Raw genomic sequence first — 25,209 nt, forward strand, 5'->3', positions numbered from 1 at the left:
CTGTGACGCGTTTGGGTTATGAAATTACGTTTTGAGGTAGGGGCACTTTCCAAAAACTATGTTTTATGTATTGGAATTATTATATATGGATACTGATGTGAGACAATGTATTTGGTGATTGTATAAGCCTTATGTGATGCTGATTGTCCTGGATAAATGTAATTATATGTTTGAATGGATTATTATTCGGTTTTGATGGAGGGATTATTGTGCAGTTTTGTGAAATAAAATGCTTTTGAAGTTGATTCTTTAAAGTTTTGAAACCGAGTTTAATCCGTTGGGAATTGATTTGAGTTGAGTTGATTTTCTTGATAATGTGAAAAATAGAATATACTCTTGAATTCAGCCTGGTTTGCTTTAAATGATCTGGTTTGATAAATGACTGTTCCTGAACCGTTTCTTTAAAGCTTTAGAAATGAGTTTATTCGGCTGATAATGATTTGATTTTGAAATGGTTTTCTTGAAATATGGAATTGAGACGACTGTTGAATTTTGGCTTGCCTTGGACTGATTTTGGATTTTGGGCTATTGGAAAAGGATTGTGAAACGGTTTAGTTGGGACCCGAACCGGGTGGCAAAGTCCAAGTTTTAGGGGAGATGCTGCCGAAATTTCTATAAAAATCCAAGTCTTTATTGAAATGTTGTTTGGAAGAATGATGAGTTAAAGACTTCTACTATTTATTTGATTTATCAAGAAAAGGATGATTCATACTTTTGAAATGAATTATTAAAGAGGAAACTGTGACTTAGTCTTGCTTCTTAAGAAAGGCATTGTATCTCTTTCAGGAGAAAGTTATTTAGATGAAAATTATGTTTTAAAGCTGTTTTAAATGTGACAAGGGCAATGCCTTTGAAATTGATTTGAGGGTTTCAATTAAAGGAGTTTCAATGACTTTGAAAGGACTTGATTATCTATTGACAGGTTTCATTTTGAAATGTTTTGGAAAAGGTTTTAAGTACTCTTTGAATTCTGAATCCTTGCAAGACTAAAACAATTTTGAACGGTTAAAACGTTCTAGAATTTATCATGGGAGTTGAAGTTGGTTTTTGCCTAAGTAAAGGAAACGGCTTTGAAAGAAGTAAATGATTACGTGACTCGGTTTGGCTTAGATCCTATTTTATTACCCAAATCGGAAAGTCAAGGTTTTAATAATTTTAAATGAATTTGGCGAAATGAGTTATGTTATTCTCCCCTAAAGACTTGGGACTCTGCCGAGAAACTTTCTTATAAAATCCCATTGTTGGATGGATGATTTTGAATGTTTCAAAATGACACTTTAACTTTCCATGGTTATGGAAGTTTTGGAAAGAGGATGCCGAGAGTGGCATTGTTTTAAAAGGGGAATTTACCTTGAGTAAAAGTGGCTTGTGAGCCTGAAATGATTTGAGAAATGAGATCTTTAAAGCCAAGGCTGAAAAGAGTTGAAACTTGATTTCAAAGTGAAATGATTTGAGAAAAAGTGAATTATGGCTTAAATGCCAATTTTATGAATTGATGATGTTGAATGTGGAAGTGCTGTTTTGTTGTGAGCCGGAATGGCTGTGTATGATTCTGAATATTGGCTGGTTCTGGATTGAACCGTGAGCCGGATGGCTGAGATGGATGTTGATCCATGGCTGAGAATGAAAACATATATGCTGAGATATTGATAATTGTGATATTGCACTTCCACTATCGGAGATAAGAGTTTTCCTGGGAGAAAGCAGTGGCTAGCCACCACGTGCTCCAGGTTAAGACTCGAAGCTCTTTTGACCCTATGTCGTCAGGGTTGCCGGGCACTGTGAAAGCCCCAGATGAGCTCACCCCCATAAATATTCACCAGTGAGGGTGATGGATATGGATCATGATTATGATCAAGTTTATATTGAGTATAACTCGAGTTGGGGAGACACGACAGAGGGACAGTCCAATGGTTAACTACCAGGACTTGTCGGGTTGGCTCTATAACCGACAGATGATATCATCAGCCACTAGGGACAAGCATGCATCATATGCATCTATGTGACATTGCTTGGGTGTGCATATTGTACTTGGTTTGCCTATGTGATTAACTGCTAATTGTTCTACTTGCAATAACTGTTTGTTTGTGCTTGCATCTTCCTATTCGTGTTTGCTACTAAGACTCTATTGGACTGTGGTGATTGGTTGATGGTTGGATTGTTTGGGCCTAGGGCCGTGGTTGAAATGAGATGGACCGATGGTTGGTTTCGGTTTTGTGTTTTTGATTTGGAATAGTATGAAAGGCTATTTTTGGGGTAGCATAGATAAACCTTTTGAAAGGCTTTTGAAATATTTTTTTAAATGAACAGTTTCCTCTTTCAGAAAAGGATTCCAGATTTTCTCTTTTATTGTAAACCGTTGTTTTTGAAAAGAGGCATAAGACGGTTATTAATCACTGGTACTATTTATCTTCACGTATCCTATTACAGTAATTCCCAAAAACCATCTACTGATAACCCTTTCGAGGATGATGTTCTCACCCCCTACATTTTTCCCCTTTCAGGATATGGGCGCTAAATTCACGAAGAGTTTATTTAGTTGTTGTTGAAATGCTCTGAATTGCTTTAGCTTATTATTTATTGTACCCTCGCCTTTATCTCAATATATTTTGTAAGAGGGGTAGGGATTATATTGGTAAATGTTTGTAATATTATTTATATATATGTATGTGTATATATGGATGTACTCTTTATGAGTTTCTGTAAGTTGTATGGTATGTATGGATGTTCGTTGTATAGCAAAAGTATTTTTGAGATCGATATTGCGGTTTAAAGTTTTAAACAGGCTCATATTTTAGTATTAAATAGTATAAGTGTCGTCGTAATGTCCGAGCTATCAGAGTCGCGCAGCCGGAAGTGTGAGCTTTGGTAGTTAGGGTGTTACATATAGAGGTGGCACATTGATGTGGGACTGGAACAGAGACGATGCAGTGAGCACAAAGAACAGAGATGACACGGTGGACCATCGGTGAGCAGGGACGGATTTACCCATACAGGAGTTGGAACAAGTGCCCCAGTGAAATTTTAAATATTATTTAGTGACTTTCAATAATAAAAGTTAGTTGCCGCCACTACAAATCTAGTTTTGACCTCACCTTCAAATTCCTAACCCTTTTACCTTTTTCTTCAATTTTCTTTCTCTGCAGCTCTGCCCCACTCTAACTCTCCAGACTTACTGCCACCACTCCCGCCAGCTTCATTGTCGCCGATGATAAACCTAATTTTTAGGGTTTATCTTGTGATTAATTTAGTAGATTTTATCCATTATTCTCACATTTATTCATTGAATTTGCATGTTTTACATTTTCCTTCCTAATTTTGTACTATGAGTGAAAATATGCTTCTTTAGCTTTAAATTAGCTAACTTTAATCCTCTCTTTATTACCATTCGATGCCGTGATATGTTTCCTGAGTGTTTTCAGGATTTAAAGGCAAGAATGGCTTAGAGGATGGAAAGGAAGCATGCAAAAGTGAAAGGAACACAAGAAATTGAGGTTTTGGAAAGCTGGCAGCGACGCGCACGCATGATATGACGCGTACGCGTGACTGGCGCAGGATGCAAGCGCCGCGTACACATGGGTGACGCGTACGCGTGACAAAGCGTCACGTGCTGCAGATATCAGAAAATGCTGAGGGGATTTCTAGGCTATTTTCTGTCCAGTTTCAAGCCCGAAAACACAGATTAGAGGCTGCAGAGTGGGAGAATCAAGGATACAACACTCATTATTCACACATTAGGTTTTAGATGTAGTTTCTAGAGAGAGAGGCTCTCTCCTCTCTCTAGGTTTTAGGGTTTTTCTTAATTTTACATTTATTTCTTCTCAAATTCAGGTTCAATGTTCCTTTAATTTGGTTTTTTTATACTTTTATTTATTCTAGCACTTTGGTTTATCTACTTATATCATTAATTTCTTTATGTTACCAATTTAGTTTATGAATTCTTCTTGTTTCCTTTTATTCATATTAATGCAATTTATATTTCATGTTTCTTATTGTTCAATTGCTTTGTTAATGTTATTTCTTTGCTTTGGTTTGTTTAGATTTTTCTATGTCTTGTTAGTTTTCTATGTTTTGATGTTATACCTTCCAAGTATTTGATAAAATGGTTGGGAGGATTTTTATTTAGATTTTCATGCTCTTGCCTTGGATTGATTATTTAGAAACTTTTGAGTTATCAAAGGTCTTTTGTTGATTGGTAATTGAGACTTGCTAGTTGACTTAGACTTCACTAAATCAAATCTTTGATTAGGACTTGTGAACTTAAGTTAAATTTACTCACTTGGCTTTCCTTCATTGTTAGAGGTTGACTAAGTGAAATCAAAAGGCAATTACCATCACAATTGATAACGATAATAAGGATATGATTTCTAATCCTCGATCCTTACTAAGAGCTTTATTATTTATTAGTTTATCTTCTTGCCATTTTTACTTTCTTGTCTCCTATTTCAAAATCCAAAAAGATATAATCTCTTAACCAATAATAAACTACACTTTCCTGCAATTCCTTGAGAAACGACCCGAGGTTTAATACTTCGATTAATTTTATTTGGTTTGCTTAAGTGACAAACATATTAAATTTGATTGAGGTTGAATTGTCGGATTAGAACTATACTTGCAACGCAATTATTTTTGTGAAAGTCTTTACCGACGATTTTTTCACCCGTCAGCCAACGTCGCTCAACACTGTCCCGTTCTGGCGTTCTGCCTGTCAAGTTTCTTCAACACCTGCGTCGCTGCCGTTCAGCATTTCTCCTTGCATCATTGCTCCACGCCTCCACCGCCGTTCCCGTTCTGCACTTCTACCCGACTTATCTCGCCATTCCGTCTTTGTCTGTTGCCACTTCGTCTGTTGCCACTCCGTCATCTCCAGTTTTCCGTTATTTCAGGCATTGACCGCATCGCACCTCTTCGGCTCCAGTCTTCACTCTTCACTCTTCAGCCTCTCGAGTGAGTCTGTTCGTCTTTGGTGCCTGCTAGGCGCCGCACCGCTGCTTGCTGCTGCCTCCTGGAGTCTTGCCATCTTGGTATATTCATTGATCTGTGATCTACTTAGTTCATTGCTTAGATATAGCATTTTGTTTGGAGTCTTGCTAAATTGGTATCATACTTGATACTTCCATTGTTCTGTTTGTTAATTATTTGTATAACTGTGTATTAAATTATTTTGAATTAGAAATTTAGGATATTATTCTTCTGTTCTTCACTTTTTTTATTATTGTTGAAAATTAATTGGAGTGACTTGTTAATTATGTGTATCGACTTATTTTGAATTAGGAATTTCGGATATTGTTCTTTTGTTCTTCACTTTTTAAATGATTGTTTAATGACATATATTGAAAGAGAAATATTTGATTGTATTGAAAATGGAAATATTATTCAATCTTTTTAAAATATGAAGCCAAGAAATATGGAATTATAAATTATTTGTTATTATTTTGATTTATTGTTTTAGTTTTTTAATTTGTTAGTTAAATAATTTAAAGAGTAATTATATTTTACAATATCATAATACAATTATACAAATTATTATTATATTATGTATCTTTTACTTCTACTTTCAAAACTTTTTGGATCTTTCACTGTCAGTAAGCATAAAGAACAAAGGTGCAATGAATTCGACCCTAAATGCAAGATCGGTTATGGCGAGTTTAACTCCGTCTACCTCACAGATGAAAGTAACAATGACGACAGAGCGAGCGAGAAACCAAGAGAGAGGGGAAGAGGGAGGGGGGAGAGGGGGAGAGCAAAAAACAGACAAAAAAATAGGATAGGACAAAAAACAGACAGAGAAATAGGATAGGAAAAAAAAAAGAGGGAGTGGATTTAGGTTTTTTAATTAATAAGAGTATTTTAGTAATTTTAAATATTTTAGTCATTATTTTTATTTTAAATTAAATAAAATATTAAAACATAATTTAATTTTATATATTTTATATTACATATAATACTAAAATTTATTTTATTTTCAGTCTCTTAATATCTATCACTCAATTTCAATCTGTCTTTACTTCATATACTATCAATTATGCTCAAATCAATTAACTACGTTACAAATGTAAAAAGTGAAATTTAACTTGACATGTCCTACTTTTACTCTATAATAAATTTGAAAGGCACGGATTGAGAAATTATTTCAAATTTAAGTTTGTAATCAAATCTCCTATCTCCCCCATTCAAGGACACAAAAAAAAGACCATATATAATAAGCATGTTGGTTTACTTGGATGAGAGGAGAGAAGACCTAGACCTAGCTAGTTAGGGAAGACTAGAAATTAAAGAATATAGACAGAGTTTTGCAACTTGAGTAATGTATGTGTCTTAATTGCATATATATAAGATGTAACATAGTCAACGCGGTTTCGAAAACCGAAAGGGTGAATAATTCTATGGCACCTTTCGTTAAATACAGGGTATTATAATGTCCATCCATCCTTGTCTAATTTTGTACTTTGATTTCAAATATTAACTAAATTTATATTTTTAATTTTACACATGATTTATTTGTTAAGATTGAGTTTGAACTGTGGATTTGTTTCTCATTCCAATCCACTGTTGTCAGTATAAATAATTTTAGTTTATATAAAATAAAAGTTTAATTATTACTTTATTTGTTCTTATAAGTTTATAAAATTTATAATTAAATTATTATAATTTTTTTAATTAAATTTTTATATTATTTTTAATTTTATAATTAAATTATTTTCATATCAAAACATTAAAATTAATTAATTAACAAAATATTCTTTTAAAATACATATAGTCAAAAAAATTAATTAGGTTATTAATTATATACATTCAATTTGTAAAAAAATATTCGATTAATTTTAATATTTTTTACACTAAAAAAAATCTGATTACAAAATTAAAAATAGAATAAAAACTCAATAAAAAAATATAAACATCTAATTACAAAATTAGTAAAATTATAGAGACTAACAAAATAATCTAACCTACACAAAATTTGGACTTTTCAATAAAAAATGAAAACTACTTGATGTTTAATTTGTTCAAACTCAAACATTTCAAACCCAAACTTTAACTCTTTAATGTTGTGATATTTTCATTTTACTCTTTAAAGGAATTCATCAAGATTTTATTCCTAAAATATTTGTATGTTAATATTGATTCTTCTTCCTTATTCTTGCACATGTCTCAAATGGTATTAGAAAGATCCAAATGTTGCAATGAAACAAAATATTCCTATTTACCCAATTTTATGTAACAATTTGATGAAGAAATGGAATTTTATCCGTGATGCTCTGATTTATCATGATACTAACCATATTAACAAAAAAAGAGAATAAATTGCAGTTTATTTTTAAATACAAAGTCCAAGCGAATTTTTTAAAAATAAATATAAATATAATTAATATATGCATGGAAAAAGAAATTATGGTCACAAGAATGAAATGAGAAACAAATTTGCATTTTGATCTCGATCTTCATGGACAATATATAATATCAAAAAAATGAATGTAATGTTTTAACGTATTGATTGGGTGTAATTAAAAGTACTGTTAAATTGAAAGCTAATTCTAATTGTACAAATTAACACAAGTAGGTCAATAAAAACTAAACATGTAACGGTGGATATTATCATATTATACAATTCACTCAGTGAAAGTACATATACGCGTTTTTGTTGTACTTTTTCCCGAAGAAAATTGTACCAATAATATCTACAATAATTCTTCTCTGAGAAACTCCACATTTGGGTTTAAACGACTTTTATATTAGATCAATTATTTTTTAACAAAAAATAGATAAATTAATTTTAAATTTATAAAATTTCAGATAAATTATTATTTATCAATGAAGTAAATGAAAATTTTAGTTTCTTGTATTTTAAAATTTAAATAATTTAATGTCCTCAATCATATTATATTTAAAAATCAAAGAATAATTTGTCATTTCTTAAAAATACTAAGGACTAATTTATATCTTTTTAGTTTATAATACACTAACTTAATTATCTAATATTTTGAAAGATTAGAAATCAATTATATATCAATTTTTTATTGAAAAATAATTTATTCAATATAAACATTATTAAGGACCAATTAAGATATCACCTTAGAAATAGAGGTATACCTATCTAAAAAGGTCTAAAAAAAATACAAGAGTTAAAAACATCAACAATGCTAACGTTATTGCATGGCAAGACGTGTTTAAAGTTTAAACTAATTATAACATTAACATAATAGGAGAGGTAGAAATATAAGTTTAGAGACAAAACCTACTTTTTTTGGAATAAACTCTTGAGATACTTCTAATTCTATTCTTAAAAAGAACGTGCATAAGTCGAGACGCACAAATTTAAAGTTTGTTGTAATTAAGTCATTTCCTAAACTGAAAGAGTAAATTTGAAATATTTAATCTTTATAACTTTTTTGGTCTCCCTATTCATTAATTTAGTTATCTAGATTTTTTCTGGGGCAATTTATCATAATAAAAAAACTGTCTTTTAATATTATCAGTATACACAATTTGTAAAACGGATACCAAAATGTATTTTTTCTATAAACTATGTAAATCGTAATAGGGGACCCACGGTTTACAAATATACGTAAACTACTATAGGGGTATCGCGATTTACGTTCTAGGCAAAAAAAGCATAATCCGCAGTAGGGGTGTCGCGATTTATGTGTGAATGAGTAGTGTGCATAAATCGCGACAGAAGTCCAGCAGTTTATGCGTTAGTATAAATACGCTTAAGGGTCTCGCGGATTATTCATTTGTAGTTGTTATAAGGTTTTTAGAGAGAGAAGGAGAGGTTTTCTAAAGAGAGAGAAAGAGAGAAAAAATTTGTGGGTTGGTTGAGCTTGATGGCGGAGGAACACAGTCTTTATAGGCTCAACGACATTGCGCACGTTGCTGGCAGCAAAAACGAAGATGTTAGTTTGGTTATTTTTAGTTAATGTATTTCGTATAATATTTTTCCAACGATTGTGATTTAGGTATTTAAATTTAGATTTAAATTATTATTTTAATATCATAAAATTTAGTATTTAATTAATTTAAATTAAAGTCTTGAATCATTTATGCAGGTTTTATTGAATTTTGCGATTAAAAAAAATAGAAACTATATGTTACCAATTTAAAATTTAATATTGTATTTTTTGTGTTAGATTACTTTAAATTATTGTTGGATTTTTTATTTATTTGGTTTCTTCTGTCACATGCTCCAGCCGACTAGGTGTATTTATAGTGTCCGGAGGCAGCAGAACATGCCTCTGCATGACAGGATCGTACTCTATCTGGAGAGGGCTGGTTTGTACCACCTGGCGAGGCTCAACGCAAGGTGGTTCTAGTTGGACAAGCCCTTAGTCAGCACTTTCATTGAGAGGTGGCGTCTTGAGACGCATACCTTTAATATGCCTTTTGGAGAGTGCACTATCATACTGCAGGATGTAGCATACCAACTGGGGCTGCCCGTGGATGGTTTACCTGTATTCGGGTGCCTTACAGATTTTGAGAAGCTTATGGAAGAAGGCAAACCGGCGTGGGAGTGGTTTCAGGAACTGTTTGGCGAGCTTCCACCACAAAATAAGGTAAAGCAGTATACAGTCCACTTCACCTGGTTTCATGAGAGGTTCAGGGTGCTACCGAATAATGCTACAGAAGATTTTCTGGCGGCTACTGCAATCATGAATTTTCTGGCAGTTTTCTAGCTTCAGGCCGCGGGGATTCGACATCTATTCCTTCCCATTGGCTTCCAAGTATACATATATGCACAGTTAGACTTGAACTGTAACTTTTTTTATTATAGTTCTACCTGTTAACTAGGTCATTAGCAATTTATACATGTGTATAACATTGTATTCGTTCAGGTGGGCCACCTACTTGCTGACTTCCGACCACAAGGAGGAGAGAGTTATCCAGTGTCACCTTGCGTTGGACCGCTTAGATGATCGAGATATAAGTTTATTCATTTAGTTTCCATTTTTATCTAGTAATTAACTATATATTTATTATTTGATGGACTAGTAAATGTGTTCTGTCAACGTTTGTAGATTATTTGGGAGCCTTATGCTTCGCTCGACGTGATGGCCGTTGTTCATCTAGAGATTCTCACAGAGGTGCACAGTTGGTTATGGCGCGCATCTACTTGCTTGATATACTTCGCCGTCATTGAGTGACACCAGGTGGATAGGGTGCTGCCATAGCTGGGTGGCATTCAGTACGAGCTTGAGCCGGCCTCGAATATAGACTGGCCCCATGCCAAGGATGGAAAGGGTGGGGACAAATGGTTCCCGAGTTACTATCAGGTATGGCACCTTAGTTGGCAGAACAGGGTTGATTCTGTTCTGAGTATCCCCCGGGTGCCTGATCCCGAACCGTCGGCAGACTTTCTGAGATGGTAGTATAGAGTTGCCCATAGATTTCTGTCACCGGATTTCTTGATTGCCGATCCTAGGACCGAAGAGATTAGTCAGGATGTTGTTCAGAGAGGTTCGTCACAAGCGCCTTCTAGGGTTCCGATGCCGGATGTGCCTGATACCAGGCGCGTGGAGAGGCGACGACGCATTGGTACTCAGGCTACAAACCGAAAGTGACGATGGCTGGATGACATGATTCAGGATGACACAGGTGGTGGCAATAGAGTAGGACATGCCGATCATTGTGTCCGACGTGGCCGTCCTCAGCGTAGGGGTGGTGCATCAGGGGTTACATCTGGTGGTCTTGGTGATAGACCCACTAAGCAAGCGGGAGTGGAGTCTCAGGACGTTCCTTTTACACATGTTTCGAGTTTCTAGATATACCATGAGATCCATAGACATATGTATGACGACCTGGCGGGCCCGACTTTCACGATGGACATGGACGATCAGGTCGGCAGTTCACAGTTCTATTCCGACTTTGCAGATCTCATTTGGGATGACGACTCTCCACATTTTCAGCACCAGACCCACAGGATCAGGTGCCAGAGACCCAGCCCCAGATAGACGTTGTGCAGGGGTACCAGCCCCAGCCAGTAACGGACCTAAAAAATTTTAAAAGTGGGAGAAAAGTATATATACTAAAATAAATTTTATTGAACCTTATTAATTATGCTAAAAATATAATAGAGATATAAAAATTAAAAAGATTTAGTGAACAATTTCATTCTTAAAATACTATTCATTATATATAATTTATAAAAAAATTATTTCTAAAACTTGAACTTAAAACATCTTAATTAAATTATAAATAACTTGTTATTTTAACTAATTTTACTTTAGGTTATTTTTATACATATTTAATAATAAAAAATTGATCAATCACTTAGCATGTTAGCGCTTAGTAATACACTAATATTTATAATTTAAAGCTAGAATTATATATAAATACCAAAAAAATTAAGCCTGTATATGAAAAGTATGTTTATATAAAATAATAGAAATGGAAATTATAATTTTTTTCTTTTTTTATAATAATTAAATTTTTTCTTTATTTTTTAAATAATTTTGATATAATGTCAAACTAAATATTTTATACATCTGTTTAATTATTTATTGTAATTAAAATATTTTTTATTATTATTTCTAAAAATAAAAAATATATTCTAAATTAATAAATCGATCCATTCACTTTAAAAATTTATATGCAACATAATTACTTATAATAAAACGAAAGATAAAAAATAAATAATAAAGATCAATAAATTGAGAATAAAATAAAATATATAAAGTCATAAAGAGAATAAAAAATTAGATTAATACCTAAACTATAATTGATTGAATTAAAGTTTACAATTAAAAATATCAAAAAGAGAAATAATAAAACTGGAAGATACATACAATCATGAAAAACTCAAAACTATATAAAAAAAGTATAAAAAATTTGTAATTTACCTTTTGATGAAGAGAAGATGACCAAACAGGATATAAAAAAAGAAGGTTAAAAATATAAAATCAATAAATAATGAAAGATTTAGTGTCTTACTATTTTGTTTTTTCTTCATTTCAATATTGATAATAATTTAAAAAGAAACTAAGAGAATTTAAAGGAATAAAGGATTGACTGTTGTGACTTCAGAACGGGAGAATACTAAATTTAAGGATTTGGATTCTCTAAAATTTGAATTTGTACTTTAGAGGGTAATAAAGTGTGATCTTTTACCATTGAATGGTTTCTCTTTCATATTTATTCTTGGTCCCACCTATGAAATAAATGATGAGAGATCACACTTTACTCTCTAAAGTGAAATTCAAAATTTAGAGGATCTAAATCTTAATTTTAAATAGGTTTACCAATAGTTAAAATACTGGAAAGATAAAAAATTAAGTTTGAAATTTTGAATAATTAAGCTTAATTTATTTGTGGTGTAGTCATTTAAAATTTAGAATGGGGACATATTATATATATATAATTTAAAAAAAAATTAAAATTTTAGTGGGGGCAAGGGCCCCCTCATCTCCTATATAGGTCCGTGCCTAGCCCCAGCCACAGTTTCATGTAGACCTGAATGAGTCTGCTAGCAGTCCGTGTGGCAGTTGGTTCAGCATAGGAGGGACATCTCCATTTGCATATGGTGTGGGCATGCCCGTTGATCCTTCAGCACAGTAGCGCTACTGGCCAGCTAGAGTGAGATGGGCCGCTCGATGTGGTACAAGATCGCATCTCCTAGACGCATTCGGGGATGACTCTCACGAGGAGGATGAGGATAGGCAGAAGCCGTAGCTGTTTATTTTATGTTTTCATTCATGATACCTATGTATGTTTGATTTGTTGTGTACTTTTGTATTATATGATGATACTTAGTTTATTTTCATGGACTTATGTATGTGTTACGTATGTTTTTATTTACTATGAACTTAGTTTATTTTATGTTTCTGCACACTGCTCATTCACGCATAAACTGTTGGACTTCTGTTGCGGTTTATACACACTACTTATTCACACATAAACCGTGACACCCCTACCACGAATTATGCTTTTTTAGCCAAGAACGTAAACTGCGACATCCCTGTAACGGTTTATTTGTATTTATAAACCGTGAGTCTTCTGTCGCGGTTTATATAGTTTATGAAAAAAATGCATTTTAATATCCGTTTTATAAATTGTGTATATTGATAATATTAAAAAGCAGTTTATTTATTATAGTAAATTATCATTTTTTCTAGCAGACGGATTGATTTAAAATTAAGATTTGCAAAATCTTGTTTTTAAAAGAGTGAATCACTAAACTAATGCATGTTCCAAATTGTCAAATTATTAGTAAAAATGTTCTCTAAAATCTTTAATGATAAAAATTCTCTCAAATATTTTAAAACAAAAATATGTAATTTTTTATAAATGACAAATGATATTTTGTATTTGAAAAATTGTGTGTTCAGTTAGTCTGAAATTTCGTAAAAATATTTGAGAATTATTTAAAAAGTATATAAAAAATTAAAATTTTGATTTCTATTTTTTTTATATTTTAAAATATTTTTGGTCATTTAAAATAATTAAAAAAATTCACTTAATATAAAATGATCAAATTTTAAAATAAAAATAATTTTAATTATATTTATAAAAAAATCATATCAAATATAATTTTTAAATTTTTTAAAAAAATATATATTTATAATTAAATTTTTTTACGTTTTAAAATATTTTAAAAATAGATTTATTATTATCATTAACTTTGAAAAACACATTTATCCACGTTGATAATTTGATGCGGTTTTAGTATTACTTTATTAAAAACTATTTTTCTAAACCTTCTCTTTACCTTACTAAAAAAATTATTTTTAGTGGCTATTATTTTATTTTCAGCGAGTACCTAATATATTTATTAGTAATTAAAAATTAATTGTCTTTATCATTAAACTTTTTAACGGCAGTTATATAATTGTTAGTAAAAAGATAGATAATTCACGTTAATAAAATAAATAAAGTTTAAAATTATGCAGATATTCTAAATTAAAATTGTTATATGCTCTATTTTAAATACATTTATATAAATCAAATCAAGATAACTCCATTTTAAGTATTTATATGTAAATTGAATTAGCCTGCTTCAATAATTATTGGTATAATATATACATAGTAAATTGAATCAGATTGATTCGATTTATTACTTGTACATATTATTGACATTTTTTATTTTTAAATTAATTATTTTATTAATTTTAAAATATAAATATAAATATAAATAAGAAAATATTTCAATTTAAATTCAAATATAATATAAAAAATAAAAACAAATAAGAATAGAAGAAATTTAAATTTTATATTTTTGTTCCAATTTCAAAAAATATATATTTTTTATAAATTTATAAATTTAAAATAAAATAATAAATAATTTTTAAAAATTATTTTTTTATCCACATTAGCGTATAAAGAATTATTAGTGAAATTTTTTATATTAAAAAAATTATTATAAAATATAGCCAGTTAAGATGATTTATGAACTCAAATTTGGATTTTTAGAGTTAGAAATAATGCATAATATCATCAAAATGTTTGTTCTACACTTAATTCTATAAATAAAATAATAATTTAATTGATATAATATTTTAATTATTTTTCAAATTATATATTATGTAAATGTAATTAGTCTTTTATTATATAACTATTTCTTACTTTTTATTCTAAAAAAAATTAATTTTTAATTCTTATCCCACTTTGGAGGGACTATACTTTATATTAACTTTTTTAACATTAAAAGTTTCGATAATTATTCTTTAGATACTAATGAGTCAAAAGATAATTTTTAATAAATTTTTAAAATTTTTTATTATTTCGTTTTAAATTTATAAGTTTGCAAAAATGTAAATTTTTTAAAATTTAAACTATACAAAATTTAAATTTCTATTTATATTTATTTTGATTTTTTTATATTTTATTTTAATTTAAATAAAATAATTTTTTATTAATATTTATATTTTAAAATTAATAAAAAATAAATAAATAATTAACTTAAAATTAAATAAACATGATTCAATTTACTATATATATCCTATACAAATAATACGTCTCATTTGATTTACTACGATTATGCTGTACTAGTAATAGACATACATAATAAATCAAATCAGGCATGTAAAGAGTTAAAATTGAGTTACCCTTATTCAACTTATATAAATGTGTTAAAGACTGACCGTATATTCAATTGTGGGTTAGGACATTTACATAATTTAAAAAATTTTATTTATTTTATTAACGTGAATTATCTTAAAAATATTTTTAATAACTGTAAAAAATATATAATTATTATTATAATATATAATAATAATAATAACAAATATATAATTATTATAAAAATGTAATTTAAATAAGATATAAAATGATTATTATATTATAATTACTAAATAATCTTTGTCATTAAAAATTATTTTTATTACAATGTCGTAACCTCTAATATTTAAATTCGATAAAACTGGCTAAAAGATATAGACCACTCAATCTGTACCAACTACCTACGCCAAAATCTTTATGACTTTGTTAACTATTAAGGTTTTTTGACCTCACTACACACTCTAGAGCTTCTTAGAAAGTCATAGTCAGAGTCATAGTTATTTAATCAAGTATACATAAAATAAAAAATTATATGTATATAATAAAAATTAATTGTTAAATTTTTATACATATTAATTTATTTATTTTTAAATAAATAATCATTTACTAAAATAACTAACATGCTATAGTAAAATCAAATTTATAATAAATAATAATAAAATTTATTTACAGTATTATAATAATTTTTTTATATAATACCAATTACGTATTTTTATATATAATAATTAATTAGTGATTAAATTTTAATATACATATAACACAATAAATATAAAATTGTTTTTAAGAGCAACAATAATAATAAAATATTTACTTATTTAGTAAACCGCATACTTAAATAATAATAAATAAAAAAATACCATCTACGTTTTCAATGTGTTATAATTCCCCCACTAGCTAGAAAGGGTCTTTTCAACGTGAAACGCCCTATGTAGTTTGCTTTCATTTCCATTTCCGACCTTTTTCTATTTCTCTGGTTTTGAACAAACATGTCTTTTTCTAAATTCCAAAGGTGGGGTGTGAATTTGGAAATTGTTCAAATGGTTTACTTCGACTGAGTCTAAGAAATTAATAAACAAACTGCCTAAAAAATGAAAGTGAGAAAGTATATATTAAGTAAGATGTCTTTTTTATAATTCATTATTAATTAATAAATAGGATTGCTTAACATGAATTATGGTGACTGATTCATCTGTTGTAATAATTTTTATTTATTTATTATTATTTCTTTTGTTTTAATGAGTCATCTATATATTTCTGTTTTATTAACAGTTCACTATAAAAACATTTTTCTAGATGACGACTATATAAGCATTTGAATATAATATTCAAAAATTAATTTTGAATTGGAATTGATTTGTGTATAATATACCAAAATGAGATTTAATTGGGATGATTTACCTTGTGATAAGCAAAAAATTTGATACGGCTCTAATATTAATAAATGCACCAAATCGCTTCAAATAATATCACGATAAGTGTATATCGTTCTTACGAGTATTAAATGATTGAACAAATAATTTTTAGTCGAATCTTTTAATTCAATCGATCAAACCTTTACAAAAAGAAAAATATGAATCTTGAAATAATAAAGAACAGTAAAGAGAAAAGGATTCGATGTGAATGAATGAATGAAGGCTTATGAATTTGAAGAAAGAAAATAGTGAATAAAGATGTTGAAGGCTTCGAAGATGTTTAATTTTTAGAAAAGAGAATCCTCATGCACTACAAGAAAAATGTTGATTACCGTCGGATTTACCGTCGTCTTATAGTTGACGGTATAAACGGCGTCGAAAACTTCTTACAAGCGGATTTGGTGTTCTTTGACGACATATTGGTGTACATAAGTTCTTTTGATAGTCATCTTGAGCATTTGTAATTGGTATTGAAGCTGCTAAGACACGAGATTCTCTTCGCTAAACTCTTTAAATGCCTTTTTGGAACTAATAAGGTGGATTACTTAAGTCACACAATTACAGGGGGTGGTGTTCTCATGGAATTGGCCAAAGTGCAAGCAATTTAAGATTGGCCTCAACCTAGTAGTGTTAAGCACCTTCGTGCCTTTTTAGGCCTCACAGGATATTATCGTCGCTTCATTAAAGGTTATGCAACCTTAGCTACTCCTCTTATTTATTTGTTGAAAAAGGACGCTTTTGTTTGGTTTGATCAAGCTACGTTGGCATTCCATCAATTACAACAAGTAATTTCCATTAAACCAGTGTTAGCACTGCCTAATTTTAACCTTCCATTTGAAGTAGAGACCGATGCGTCAGGTATAGGTATTAGTGCTGTTCTGATTTAGCAGCGACATCCTATAACTTATTTTTCAAAGAAATTTCCTCCTATCTGGTATGCATCATGTGGATCAATTTTGGGAGCTCATAGCTTGTGGAGAACTTCATCAATGCTTGGTGCAATTGAATTGGTATCTTGGAGTATTTTAGAGATTCAAGGATGAATTTAAACACAAGCTACCATGACAAGGAGCTCACCAAATGTCTAACTTAAGGACTTTAAATAAAAGTGTTAGGTGGGAGACACCCCACCTTGGTAACCTCTTTCCATTCTCTTGTAGATATAATTAATGAATGAATTGAGTTACCATTGTTAAGTAATTTCTTGCTTTGATATCACTCTTGTATATATATTGCTTTGTTTGTTAGTTTGTTTGGTTAGATTTATGCTTTGAGTTGTAGGATAGTTGTTTTGAATTCAATCTTTGTTTGAATTGCAAGTTTTGTTTCAATTGCCTAGTATATAGTATTTGAATTTTTTTTCAAAAACTTAAAAGAGTTTTATTAGATTTGAATTTTGGTTGGTTTAGAGTTGTAAATAGAAGGTTGAAGTGCCCTATTTTATTATATGTTTCTGAAAAAAAAGCTAGTCATGCGTACGCCTGACCCACGCGTACGCGTGACCCCTGCGATTTGCTCATCCTGAAACGGTGCGAACAGCACGGCCTGGACAGTAAGTTGTGCCAAAATCGTGCTGGTGGAGTACGAGGCGCATGACCTCTCCCATGCGTACGCGTCACCCTGTAAATCTTGATCCTGAATTTTTTATGCAAGGACTGTGCGATCGCATGGTCCAAACAGTGAGTGATGCGTGTAGGGTGCGAGCACTGCGCGTTCAGTGCAATTTTCTCCCACGCGTACGCATCACACCCTCTTTTCTCCTCTCACGCCTACGCGTGCCAAACCTGTACGTGTAAGAACCGCAGCTAATCAACCGGTTAATTAAGTGATTATATTGCCCAAATTAGATTCCAAAAAGTTAGAAAGAGAATTTGAGGATATTTTTAGACTCAGTAGGTCTTTCTGAGTCAGGAAAGATATTTTCTGTGAAAAACCGTGAAGAATCACAAACCGGCAGTTGAATCGGTTCAAGTCTACCCGGTGCTGCACAAGAAAAAGTGAAAACAGTCAAAATCCTTAGAAAAATATTAGAAGTCGAAAACCAGGCATTAATTTTAAAGGTTTGGACCGAAGTTGGGCCAAACGGGCTAAAAACGCTAATGGGTTGGACCAGGCCTAAGTTGGGCCCAAGCCCAACATATAAAAGAGTTCATAAGTGAACCCATTTCAGCATAACACACAAACAAACACACTCACATAGCTTAGAAGGAGAAGAAGAGAACCTCCATTTTTACTTTTCACTTCTATATTCTCAAGCTCATATCTTGAGCTATAGAGCTCCGATTGTCGTACCGGTTGTGGCTACACGTTCCTTGTGGAGAGCTCTACAAAACCAATATAAGAAACTGGAAAGAAAATCTCGAATCCTTCTTAGTTCTTCTTCGCAAAATTTCGAGTTTTAGGGTTTGTGATTAAGTGAAATTTGTGATTTTTGGGTGTTTAGGTTCACTTTAATCCTTGCTTAGCATTGGGTTTTGGCTACAAAACTGTTGGACAAGGTAAGAGGCTTTGAAATCTTGTGAAATTCTGATTTATGATGAGCCCTATGTTGATTTGTAATGGTTTATGCATATATAGTTTGATTATTGTGAGTTTGGAGCTTGTTGGTGATTGTTGGAAGCTTGGGTTGTGTTGGAAAGCTTGTTGGTGATCATTGTGGTGCTCATTTTGGGTTAAGGACATATTGGAAAACGGCCAAGGTATGGTTTCAGTTTCCTCTATGTAGTATATAATATTCATGGACACTTAGCCTAGTGACCCATAGGATAGGTTTGAATTAAAACGGTTGATGAGTTGTTGAATGTTGTTGTATGATGATTTATGATGAATTGATGATTATTGAGTTTGATTTTGATGATTGGTATTGACATGACGAGGAGGAATGATTTGTGAAGTTGAGAAGTGAATTGTGTTGATATATGTGATATTGATGTTGATGAATTGGTAATGTAGTTGGAAAGATGATAATGAGGTTTGATTATAATGTGATATATTGATGTTGAAGTTGAGGATGAGGAAAATGTGGTAAGCTTGATGTAATATGGCATAGAGGGTTGATTTTGATGAGAATTGAAGGTTGAATGGGTTGGTATGGTTTTGGTTGTGTTTTACAAAAAATTGTAGAAATTGTGAAATTGGGTAAAAGTTAATTTTTGGTGAACTTTGTCTGATCATAACTTTTGCCTCAGTTTTCAAAATTTGTTGAAAATTATTTATAAATAAAGTTCATTGAAAATTCTTTAAACCGATATAAAGTTTGCAAAATTTGGAATTTTGTAGAGGAAGTTATGATCATTCAAAGTTGGTGTTAAAAATTTGAAATTCTGCAGAGTTGTAGAATTTTATGATTTCTGATATGTTCGCACACACAGCCTTGTGCGCACGCACAACCCTACGAAAATCTTAATCTATGTGGACGCACAAACCTGTTCGTACGCACACGCAAGAAGAAGCTCCTTGCTGTCAGCGTTAGCACAGCTTGTGCGCGTGCATGTCAATGAGGAATTGCGACCTGTGCGTACGCATAGCACTGTGCGCACGCACAAGTCGGGAAGGGTCATCTGTTGGGGGTGCTAGCACACCCTGTGCGAGTGAACATACCTTACAAATTTTAGTACCTATGCGTACGTACACCCCTGTGCGTATGCACACTTTTAAAATCTTCCTGGGCGTGCGCACGCACACCCATGTGTGTACGCACAAGCTATGTTTCTTAAATTTTAACTTTGTTTTCAACTATTTCACCTTCCCAAAAAGGTTGTAAGCTTCTATAACACCATTTTAAAGCTTTTGGACTTAATTTTGAGTATGAGAATATGAGAATTAACCTAAGGGTTTTAGTTGATCATATTTATGAAAATTAGCAAACGGAGTACCAGGTTTCTGGCGTACTGAGGATGGTTGATGGTATGTGATGAATGGTTGATATATGAGATGAGAATGGATGAACTGTTGAGTTTGGAATGAAAATGTGAATTGACAGTGGTTGAGATGAGTTGAGGACTCGAATGTGTGATGAGGAATCACTGATGTATTAAAATTGTTTTCTGAAAAATACTGTACTACTGTTTTATGTTAAGATTATGAGACGCTATGTGCTCGGTAGGGACGGAGGTTGGATCCCGCCTGTCGAGGTAGCGGTGGAGGTGGCTAAGGGTGGTGGTTCGTCCCGCTTGCGTTGAAATGTGAGGTCTGTGGCAAGAGTATCCCGCTTGCATCCCTTCGGATCAATAGAGCGTGCAGGCGCAAAACCCTGGACAATAATCCGAGCACTATATCTCGGGGGTTGATGAGTCCATATTTTCCGATATATTTTGGCTTGATTTAAGTGGATTTCATCACATAAACCTACACTTAAGCACTAAAATAGCATACTTTTGTGTTTGATCCCTAAATTGAACCTAAATGTGAAAACATGCGTTTTTGTGCTTAAATCGAGCAATTAAATTTCACTTTTATTCCATTTGATGCCATGACATATTTGTTGAGTGATTTCAGGTCAAAGAGGCAAGAATGGATATGCAAAAGTGGAAGGAAGTATGTACAAAGGGAGAAAACATGAAAAAAATAAGGAGAAAGCACACAGTCATGCGTGCGTGTGCACAAGGATGCGTGCATACGCACGAAAAGAAATTTAGCATGTGTGCGTGCGCACAAGAACCTGTGCGTACGCATAGGTCCTTGCATGTGGATTCATTAATGAAACATGCTGCGCGATTTTGAGGGCCTTTGGCCCAGTTTTGGAAGGCTTGATGCTGAATGGGAAGTGCTATATCAAGGGGAATTAATGCCATATGAAGGGGAGCTCACTTTAGATTAGAAAAAACACATTAGGAGTAGTGTAGTGTAGTTTTAGGTTTTACTCTCTTAGGGTTTAATTAGGATTTTCTAGAATTTTATACTTCAAGTCTTGCTTTTGGATTTTGCAATTTACATTGTAAGTATTTCTTTAATTGTCTCTTTCAATTGCCATACTTGTTCTACACTTATTTCTATTTTTACTTTCCTTTATCAATATATGCTTGGTTTTGCAATTTTGATGTTCTTGTTGATGAATTTGATGTTTGATGCTTGTTTTATGTTTGTTTGAGTTGCCTTTATTGATTTTGATCATTTATGGTTCATAGCTTTTACCATTTTTCTAATTTTGCCATGTTTTGTGAATATGCATACTAGATGTTTGATGAAATATCAATCCTAGTTATGGGCTAGCTTTCCATCCCTTGGCTTGGGAAAAATGAGTTTATGGGTTACTAGAGCCATAATGTCCAACATCTAGTGATAATTCTTGGGTTGTTAGTTGTTATTGTTTCCACTAACGCTAGCTTTTTACTAAGGTAACTAGTAAGTTAGTTAGGATTTGTGGATTAATAACAACTATGCTCACTTAACTTATCCTTCGATGTTAAGGGTTGACTTAGTGAGATTAATCCATCATAATTATCATAGTTGTGGTTATGGCAAAGAAGGGATTCCATAACTCATCCCAAGTCAAGGTTTCGTTTATGTTTTAAACCACTTTTCCATCAATTTTGAGTTTTACTTGTTTATATTACATACATAGTTCTTTCATTCTTTTATTAGTTTATTAATTGCAAGTTTGTCTTGTTCTTTTATCTTTTTATTTGTTTGCTTATTTATTATTGAAAACCCCCTTTTGTTATCTCACAACCAAAATTATGCACTCATAGGCATTAGTTCATAGGGAAGACGACCCGAGGTTTGATTACTCTCGGTCAATTAGAAATTTCAAACTTTGATGTTTGGGGATTCAAATTGCCGGTTTGGTCTATACTTACAACGGAAGCTATCTTAAGTGTGAAAATCCAAATCAGTGCAAATCTCAACTCATCAGGGGTTCCCATTTGATGATTCCGAAGGACGACATCTCCATGGAGATGTGTCGGGTTGGTAGTTGAACCGATAATGTTATATTACAGCCAATAGGACAGGCATTCATCATGTGCATTTTCTACCTGTTTGTATGCTTTCCCGACTTGTAATTGCTTGCCTAATTGTATAATATGCTTAATTGCTATTTGAATTTTTTGCCTTACATGCAATAGTTATGTTTTACTTGCATTGTATATAATTGTGCTTTCTACTGGGATTGAGGAGGTTCGGAAGGCGGTGGCGATGGGATCACATGGAAGATAGGTTAGTGAAGGCTGTGGGACAGTGGTGTTTGATTAGATTAGAAAATCTCCTAAGATATAGAACCCTATTTAGTTATGTTAAGAATTATATAATTGTGCTTATTTGTTTTAGAATGCTTTAAGTTTGAATTCTTGTGATGGATATGGAGCTTAGGATTGCCTTTGGCGTCCCGGGGTCTTATATCCTACATCACCGGTTTAGATGCAGGTCGCAATCCACCTCGGTGAGTTGCTTGGGTGGTGACAGAAACGGAGGATCCGAATATCTTTTTGGAGTTCTTTTGACTTATTTTGTCTATACATCTCTCACTTTTGTATTTCGTTTTGCCTAGGGGCATGTATAGAGAGAACAAAACTTGTATAAGACATTTTAAACTTCAATTTCTTTTGTCTGTACATTTGACTAGCCGGCTTAAACTTCGCGAGCCATGGCTAGGTTCTTATGATATTATACTATTATATTTTATTATATTACATATGTTTCTTGTGCTTTAAGTTAGACGCTTCGTTAGTACGCTTTGCGCTTTTAAATCCTATTTTTGAGCCATACTTTTCATCAGTCTTCTAGATTTATAAATTATTTCTATTTATATTATATGTATGAACCTAGAACTGTCGTAATCTCTGATTAACCTTTGCTTTACGACGCGAGGTAAAGCTTAGCCTAATTAGGGTGTTACATTTAGTGGTATCAGAGCGGTTCGTCCTTGTGAGCCTGAGCGATGGACCGATTGTGCTTCATTGCATACTCTGTGTGTCTTTTTTTTGATGCTATTAGGTTATCTACTTGATATTGCATAGCATGCTTGTTTGTGAGTGCCTGTTTGGGATAATTGAAGCACTAGACTTTTGATATTGAAATTGATCACCTTGATATTGATTGTTTGGTGTAGACAGGAACCCTAATGGCCACTCACGGACGAGATCGAGCACGTTCACTTGAGAGTAGAAATGAACAACCAGCTGACAACCATGCCAAATTCATGGCGGCCGTGGCTAATTTGGCAAACACCATAGAAGCTAATGCTGCTGCGACTCTGCAAGCTGTGCAGGGGTTAGGACAACCGGCCGGAAACAGAAATGGGATGGCAAAGGGCATGCTAATGATAATGCTGAGGGGAACAGAGATAATTCAGGAGGTGTTCTGATGACCTTGGTGACGTTCCTCAAGGTTCATCAGCCAATTTTTCAAGGATCAACTAATCCTACTGAAGCGGATAACTGGTTTCAGGCCATGGAGCATGCTTTTCAGGCACATCATGTTCTAAACAATCAGTACATAGAATTTTCCGCTTATCAGCTTGCGGGAGAGGCCCAGCACTGGTGGCAAGCAGAGTGTCGCTTGCTATAGCTCCAGAACGCAGATGTCCCTTGGGATGTGTTTCAGATAGCCTTTTACAAGAAATATTTCCCTGAATCTGAAGGGAAGCGAAGGAGATGGAACTGATGCAGCTGAAGCAAGGTTCCTTGTCGGTGGTAGATTACACCAACAAGTTTGAGGAGCTTTGTAGGTTTTCCAGGGTATGTCAAGGTGCTCCGGAGACCTACGAGAGTTAGAAGTTGATCAAGTACCAGAGGGGGTTAAAGGATAACATAATGACTGCTGTGGATCCTATCGAGATTCGTACTTTTTCTGATTTGGTGAAAAAGGCGAGGGTGGTTGAGGAGTATACCAAGACAATGGCTGCGTCCAAGGACACTCATGGAGGGAATAGTAGCAAAGGACGTGGCAAGTATTTCCATCCTAGAGGTTCGAGTTTCAAGAGAGGAGGATATGCACCTCAAGGGCAAGGAGGCTTCAGAAAGAACACCCAAGATCAGTTTCAGTGTGGCAAAGGAAGAGAAAATCAGAGTAAGAATTCTCCGGATTTGACTTGTGTGCGTTGTGGACGTTTTCATCCATATGACTCTTGCAAGATTGGTTTAGGTGGGTGTTTCAACTGTGGCTTGCCTGGTCATATTGCAAGGGATTGCACTCATGGGAGGAACCTGAGTGCGGGTCAGAGTCAGCAACAAGGATGAGTTTTTGCTGTGAATGCAAAGGATGCTTCTAAGGCGGATCCTTTGATGAGAGGTATATGTCTTATTGGTGATAAAACATTAATTGTAATGTATGATATTGGAGCTTCGTATTCGTTTATTTCGTTTGCTAAAGTTGAGGAATTAGGCTTGAAAGTGTCAGAGTTACCATTTGATCTGCATGTGCATACTCCGCATCAGACAGTTATGACTAGGTCAGGTTGTAGGCAAGTAGGTTTCAAGCTTGAGGGTAGAGACTTTGTGCATGATTTGATCTGTTTACCAATGGTTGGGTTGCAGATGATTTTAGGGTTTGATTAGTTGTCAAAAAATCGGGTTTTGTTGGATTGCTTCGAATGGACAATTCAATTTATGCCGGAAGAAGAGAATGGAGCAGTGGTAGCCGTGGGATACTACCTGAACTCTGTAGTGGTGTGATGAGCGGATAATTTATACGCTTTTTGGCATTGTTTTTAGGTAGTTTTTAGTAAGTTCAAGCTACTTTTAGGGATGTTTTCATTAGTTTTTATGTTAAATTCACATTTCTGGACTTTACTATGAGTTTGTGTGTTTTTCTGTGATTTCAGGTAATTTCTGACTGAAATTGAGGGATTTGAGCAAAACTCTGAAAAAGG

At 32.7% G+C, this 25,209-nt stretch overlaps 1 protein-coding gene across 1 annotated transcript; it reads left to right on the plus strand.

Annotated features, from left to right (window-relative positions):
* The first annotated feature begins 24,151 nt into the window (after positions 1 to 24,151).
* On the plus strand, positions 24,152 to 24,895 carry LOC130949883 (uncharacterized). The gene is made up of 2 exons (XM_057878490.1): positions 24,152 to 24,554; positions 24,681 to 24,895. Exons 1-2 carry the CDS (start codon positions 24,152 to 24,154, stop codon positions 24,893 to 24,895), a joined length of 618 nt encoding a protein of 205 aa, XP_057734473.1.
* Positions 24,896 to 25,209: the final 314 nt, after the last annotated feature.

This window comes from Arachis stenosperma, chromosome 9 (assembly GCF_014773155.1).
Source record: "Arachis stenosperma cultivar V10309 chromosome 9, arast.V10309.gnm1.PFL2, whole genome shotgun sequence".
NCBI classification, from domain to species: domain Eukaryota; kingdom Viridiplantae; phylum Streptophyta; class Magnoliopsida; order Fabales; family Fabaceae; genus Arachis; species Arachis stenosperma.

Coding starts and splice junctions, on each gene's coding strand:
- LOC130949883 (XM_057878490.1), top strand. CDS start 24,152: ATGACTGCTGTGGATCCTATCGAGATTCGTACTTTTTCTGATTTGGTG. Junction 24,555..24,680: donor TGGGAGGAACCTGAGTGCGG/GTCAGAGTCAGC, acceptor ATGATATTGGAG/CTTCGTATTCGTTTATTTCG.